Consider the following 6,939-nt stretch of genomic DNA (forward strand, 5'->3'; position numbering starts at 1 on the left):
CACCCCCAGGCCCCCCCCCACCCCCTGCCCTTCCCTGCCAGGCCCCGTCCTACACCCGGCTCCTGCGGGGCTTGAAGGGAGGCTGGCAAGGAGGGGAGCCTCAGCCCGTCTCTGAAAACACATCTCCCGGTGCAGGGAACTCCACCGCCCGAGCATCTCTCCAGCTGCATTAACCCCTTGGCAGCCACAGCGTGCACACAGCCCCAGGGGACTTCAGCTCTCTGAAAACACAGGGGTTTGGCACATAGCTGTGTTTTTCCCAGCACAGACCATTAATGAACATTGCTCAGATGAGGAGAACACGTGGCAGCAGCTGCATCTCCTTTCCCAGCCCAGTGTTCAGACACAGCACAGCTGGAATCAGGGGTGAAGGACAACTGCTGCCCTCGGGCTGGAGGCTTTGCTCTCTCCAAGCACCCAGAGATGCTCCTGCCCACCTCTCCTCTTTGTTTTCAGGGACTAAGATTTTCCTTCAGCTGTTTCTTCTTGCAAAGATTCAGAATCCAACTCTTTTTAATTAAAAATACAAATGACAACAGATCCACCACTGTGGCCAGGCTGAATGCAAACCCAGCATCAGCCCAGCAGATCCAAACCTGGAAAGAGGAAGTATGACCAGACGAACATTTTCATGGGGATGTTAGTAAAAAGGGAAGGGAGAAAGATTGAGCATGTTTTCATGGAAATTTCCATTTTTGAACAAAAAGAAAATAAAAGAAGGACTAAACTTGGATGCATTTATGTAAATATGGAAATGAAAGCTGTTTCCCGAGCCTTGTCACCACCTCAGGTCCAGCCCTGCTCTCCCATCCCCTTCAGCACCAACTCTCCCTTAACTAATATTTGTTCCCAAGCCCCTGCAGCATCACCCCCTGCTCTCCCCTGGCTTTGGCTCTGCCTGCAGCAGCCTCCTCTTCTTCAGCAAAGTGTTGCTTTATTTTCAGCAACTGCTTGGCTCTGCCAAATGGCAGCTGGTGCCGCAGTCCCGCTGATGGAGCACATCCCCAGGGACCAGGCTGCCTGGTTTGGTTTGAGGTAGTGTGAGGATGTGGAGCATCCTCTTGGGGCTCACCCAGGTGATGTTGTGGGGACCAGTCCTCTTGGAGCAACATGCTAAAGGAGCAGGGATGGAGATGGGGCTGATGGAGCAGCTGAGCCCCCTCTGAGCCCTGTGCTTGGGATGTGCCTGCAGGGATGCAGGGATGCAGGGATGCAGGAGCCAGCGGGGTGGGATGGCACAGCGATGGGCGTGCGCGGAGCTGCGGGGACTGGCACACACGCTGCCACACTCCAGCTTTTCAAACTCCTTCCCAGCTCCACAAGAAGAGGCCTCCTCTCTTCTGCCTTGCTGTCAGCTGGTTTTTTTCCTTTGTTTCTATAGAAAATCCCAATACCCCCAAATAATCCAGCTAAGAGTAAGAAAAAAAAAAATACAAACATGTCATTTTCTTCCCATCCTCATCCCTCTCTCACACACAGGGCTTGAAAGAGCACTGAAAGGTATTCAGTGTGCACGCTGCCAATTGTCACATCTTTCAATGACAGATTTTAAATGAATGTTATTTTGCAAGGGAGAAAGAGAGGGGGGAAAAGAAAAAAAAATAGAAAGCCCACACTGCTCATCCAAGAGCTGACAAGTCCTAACGGGCCTCATTTTCCAGAGACAAAAATAACTATTTTCAAAATTCACAGCAGGGCCTTCGCCTACACACGCTGCACCAAGAGAAACCTGTGGGGAGAAATGTAAAACACATTGTGTAAATGGAAATGCACCATGCATCCAGAAGGATTTTAAAGCTATTTACCCCCTTCCATCCCCGCCAGCTCTCCTGTGAGCGCACGTACGCGCGCTGTCACCCCACCGAAGGCACGGGGGCTCTGCTGGCTTCCCTGGCCCCTGGCAATCCCTGGGCTGGCTCCCCCAGCAGTGGATGATGGGGAGGTGTTTTCCTCCCCATGTGTGTGCTGCTGGAAGAGCAGTGCCCATCTGAGAGGAGGGGACATGGCGCGGTGCTGGCAGGCAGGAGACAGCCCCATCATCCCTGTCCTCCACCGTAGCTTCAAAAGTCCTGCAGCTGCAAAGCAGCAGATCAGCTTCTGCAGAGACCTTCTTGAGATCTTCCCTCTGCCCCATACTCAGCAATGGGATGTGGGGACAGGGACAGCTCCAACACTGGGAAGGGGCAGACAGGGTGGTTGGCTGGTTGGATGTGTAGGATTCATAGGGAGGAGCAGGGGTGCCTAGAGGCTTGCACATGAGGGGGGTGTCCAGGCAAATTTTGGGTGAAAGGCTCTGCTCTACCCATGTAGAGTCCACCACCAGAGCCTGGGGCAAACCTGCCTCCCAAATGTGGGACCACCTCTCCTCTGGGAGCATCCAGCCATGACTCCATGGGCCACAGCTCCTCATCAGGGCTGCTCCTGGCCCCCCAAGCCTGGGGAGAGGGGAAGCCATAGCCCCACATGAGGTCACTGTAGCAGCATGACTTAGTCCAGCCACATTGATCTCAGGTCTGACATCCATGGTCAGGAATCCAGCCCTCCACAAAGAAGCAATGTGGTCTTGGGTTTGGGGAAAGCCCTCGAGTTCCCAGAGCAAGAGCAGAAGTTGCAGCTGCTTGGGAACAGGCTGAGAGCCAGGAGCAAATAGAGGGAAATGACAAAGGTTAACGTGAAGGCAGAGCCCCCCATGCCTCCTCCTGCCCTTGCAATAGCCAACACTTAAAGCTTATGATTGTCTGCAAAATCCTTGAGGAAGGGTCTCTCTCTTTGGAAGCAGCTGTGCAGGGCCAGCCAGCTCAGCACAATCATTCACCACCACCAAGCTCAGCAGCAGAGACCACATTGTCCTTCCTCACCCACTGGGAGCAACTCCCTGTGGCCACCACTCCAGCCAGGGAGGAGAAGTGTTTTGGAGTGAACCCTGGAGCAAGGGAGAGCAAGAGAGCACTGGCCACCTCCCTGCCTGTCCTTCTCCCTCACTCCCATCCCATGGCACTGCAGTCCAGAGCTCCACCCTGGCCAGGATGGGTGGATGCTGGGGGAGTGTCCTGTCAAATGCGGTTGGACATGAGCCTGGTGTTCAGCTTGCGGAAGAAGGAGCGCAGCTTGCAGATCTTGCATTTCTTCTTCTTCTTGTTCCTGCTTTTCGGGGACTCCCGGCCTCCTTCCCACTCCTCCCCCTCATCCTCAGTGGCCCAAGGTCCCCAGGCGCCACCGTTGAAGTCTGGGTGAGCGCGGGGGTTCTCGGCAGGGTACCGCACCGGGATGGCCGTGCGGTTGTAGTGCACCAGCCTCATCAGGAGGCTCCTGACCACGTCTGGCCGCTGCTCTGAGAGGTCGTAGCGCTCATAGGGGTCGGCAGTGATGTTGAAGAGCCACACGGATTTCCTCAGGCCATCAGTGAGACGCTCCAGGTTCCACCAGCTCCCTGGGAAATTGGTCAGGGTCTGTGGGGGTATCCAGTCGCTGTACCCTGGATCGCCAGTGAGGAGTTTCCACTCCCCAACCCTGATGGAAGCTTGCACAGCCGTGTTCCAGATGCCGAAGCCGTCCTCCAAAGAGCCGTATTTGGCGTGGTTGTACAAGGGGTCAATGTTGTGCAGGATTTCAGTGCGTGGTGACTCCTTACCTTCACTGATAGCAGGCCAGACATCATAGCCATCCAAGCCTTGGACATTGCTCAGGTTGCCCCTGGCCAGGCTGACCAGAGTAGGGTACCAGTCTGTAATGTGAACCAGCGCCCAGCTTGTCCGACGCTTGCACTTGATCAGGGGACTGTGGACAAATCCAATGCCCCGCACTCCCCCTTCCCAGTACGTCCCTTTGCGACCCCGGAGCGGCCAGTTGCTTCCCCCAGAGAAGGTCTGCCCGCCGTTGTCCGTGGAGAACACGATCACACTGTTGTCATAATAGCCATACTTCTTGAGGGCCCAGGTGATGTTCTTGACCGCCTCGTCCATGCAGGTCACCATGGCCGCGTACTTGCGGCGCGCGACGTTGCCCATGGAGCGGTAGCGGTAGATGTACTCCTTGGGGGACTGCAGGGGCGTGTGCACTGCTTGGAAGGCCACGTAGATGAAGATGGGCTCCTTGGGGCTGTGGGATGCCAGGATCTTGCTGACTCGCTGGGCATAGAGGAAGGTGGAATATTTCCCACTCTGGTCCCACGCCACGTCCTCCCCCTCGTGCAGGTCGTAGCCGCACACGTCGGGCCCGTCGCAGTTGTCGTAGGTGTAGTAATCCACGTTGCCTGTCAGGGAGCCCAGGAAGGTGTCAAAGCCCCGGCGAGTGGGCAGGCACTCCTTCTTGTAGAAGCCAAGGTGCCACTTGCCCACCATGTGCGTGGAGTAGCCGGCTTCCTGCAGCTTCTGCGGCAGGGTGACCTGGTCCAGGGGCAGGCAGTTGGGCTGCCGAGGGCGGATGATGGAGTGCTGCAATCCTGTGTGGATCTGGTACCTGCCGGGAGGAAGAGCCAGAGGAAAGCAATGGTGATGAGGAGCAGTACTGGGTGAGGATGTGATGGCACTTCACGTGTTGGAAACCCAAAACGAATGCAGATTTCTGTGTCACCCAACCCAGCCCAATGAAGCAAGCTCCAGCCAGGGACAGAGAGCTCCTCATCCATCCATAAATACCAAAAGGAGATGCAAAGGACACAGAGAGAGGCTCAGCAGACATCTCACAAAAATGCCACCAGCATTTGTCCCCACTGCTGCCAGCCTGGAGAGGTGGCTGGGCTGTGTCAGGGCTGGGCAGCACAAGCAAGTGGGTTCATAATGCCCCACCTGAATGTCCCCACCATCTGTCCTCCCCTGCTTTGCACACCACAAAGATGTTTGGGACCCCTCAAGAACCATCAGGAGAAAAGGGAGGCCTTTGCTTGGACAGTGGTCCAAGTTGCATCACCCCAGGCAGTTGGTGACCACATCCATAGGCACCTCCCTGGGCTCACTCCTGAGGAGGAGGTGGTCTGGCGGGATCTGCCTCCTACAGAGAGAGCTGACCACACAGCACTGCTCCAGAAAAAGCCCCACCAATCCTAGAAGGCAGAATGGCCCAGGATACGGGGACATCTGACTATGCTGCCATGGGAGAGGGCAATGGAGCAACATCCAGCCTGTGCTGACCAATGCAGCACTGAACATGCATGCAGGCAAAGCACAGACCAAGGGCCTCACAGCAAATCTCCAAGGGCCAGCGTGTCAGGAACTACCTGGGGACACAGCTCCTTGCCCAGCACCAAACACCTCCTGACTAGAGACCACCCTCTCCCAAAGTGGCATCCATTACCCAGCAGCATCCACATCTTTGCTCTTGCCATGTGCCACTCTTTATCCTGTGTGGAAATCAACTATTCACCCAGGAAGCTTTCTAGAGAAATCCAGATCTGCTGGAGGATCTCCATCCTCTGCCAACACACCAGGGCATCGCTCTAGCAGCAAGGTGGGGTTAAGCCCCTCAGAGAAGGGACCAAAGGGGGACATGAGCAGGCTGTGAGCAGGCACTGGCTTACCTGCCAGTTATCAGCTGGCTCCGGGACGGGGTGCAGATGGGCTGGATGTAGTAGTTCTCCAGCTTCACACCCTCTGCTGCCAGCCTGTCCAGCGTCGGCGTCTGGATATCTGAGCCGTGATAGCCGATGTCATGGTAGCCCTGGTCATCGGTCAGAATGAAGATGATGTGGGGTGGCCTGGTGAAGGTGGGAGGCGGTGATTTCTCCATGGGGTCTGTGGCCACATCGGCCACCAAACTGGGCTTCATCCAGTCCCAGGACAAATAGCCAAAGCTGAGCAGGCTGACGAGCGAGAAGCCCGTGAGGGCATAGACGGCCATCCCGGAGCGCTGTGCTGCGTGCCAAGGGTGTTACTGTCCCAGCATCGCCTCAGAGCCACGAAAACAGGAGGTCTCCCCCTCCCTGACCTAGAGGATGCTCCCCACAATCCCCGCAGCCGGTTTTGCGGGAGCAGCTTCCATCCAGGCACACTGGCGTGCACACAAAGAGCTTAATACGCCGGGGCTGGGTCGCCTTCAGTCAAAGGAAAATGAGCCCAGCGCTGCTCCAATCGCACACATCTGCACGGCAGGACGGGCTCCCCGCACGGCCCGGGGCCGCTCACCAGCGTCCCGAGCGCCGCAAACACTTCCTGCCTCCCTGGGGCTTTCTGCCTTTATGGAGAGCTCCACAAAATCCTCGTCAGACAAAGTTTCTGTGGCTCCTCGCCTGCTCCAGCCCTGCGCCTGCCCGGTCTCCAGCCGGCTCCTCGTTAAACTCCTGCGGAAGAGGGTGCTAAAGTTCAAGCCAGGGGTGCCGAGCTCTCCTCCTCACTCTCCGGGCAGGAGCCGCCCTCTCCTTTTCCCAGCCTCCGCTCCAAGGCACGGTCCCAACATCTGTCAGGACTTGTCTAAGCCGCCAGGTTTATGGGGAGCTGCCGGCTCGGCCCCTCCCAGCTCAGCGGCTCCAGCAAAAAGCTGGGAAGCCTCAGGGCATGCGGGGTCCTTCCTAAGCGTGGCATTCCCTGGGCCACCGATGCTCCCCTCCCTGCTTGCCCCGAGCACGGACATGATCCGTGTGTGACACATGGACCAGGACCCCTGGTGGGATGCTCAGCTGAAGCCCCCGCAGCATCCAGCCCGGCCGGGCAGCGGGAAGGGCGGATCTCTGTCTGGGAGGGATTGCTGGGGCTGGCTGCCCACACTGGCAGGATCACCATCCAAAGAAATCCTGAACTAGGAGAAGCAGCAAAAACTTGTTTGAACATCCCCAGTGTTAATAAAACCACCCGGGGACTTGCAGAGCACTGAGTAGTGGGTGCTGCTGCACACATTTTCCAAGTGGGGAAACTGAGGCAGCGAAAGGCCATTGTCACATGAGAGGGGCAAGGTTTGGTGGGAACCAGAGACTTCTGCCAGTGCAGGGGTACTGATCTGAGCTCGGGG

The 6,939-nt window shown here is 56.9% G+C and overlaps 1 protein-coding gene across 1 annotated transcript; it reads right to left on the bottom strand.

The window, feature by feature from the left end:
- Positions 1-483: 483 nt before the first annotated feature.
- On the bottom strand, positions 484-6,378 carry ARSI (arylsulfatase family member I). Its single transcript, XM_005418731.2, has 2 exons — positions 5,516-6,378; positions 484-4,458 (listed from the first exon to the last, which is right to left on the bottom strand). The coding sequence occupies exons 1-2, from the start codon at positions 5,833-5,835 to the stop codon at positions 3,054-3,056; spliced, it is 1,725 nt and encodes a 574-aa protein (XP_005418788.1). The 5' UTR covers positions 5,836-6,378; the 3' UTR covers positions 484-3,053.
- Between the last annotated feature and the right edge of the window lie 561 nt (positions 6,379-6,939).

The sequence above is a fragment of the Geospiza fortis genome, unplaced genomic scaffold, assembly GCF_000277835.1.
Source record: "Geospiza fortis unplaced genomic scaffold, GeoFor_1.0 scaffold55, whole genome shotgun sequence".
In the NCBI taxonomy this organism is placed as follows: domain Eukaryota; kingdom Metazoa; phylum Chordata; class Aves; order Passeriformes; family Thraupidae; genus Geospiza; species Geospiza fortis.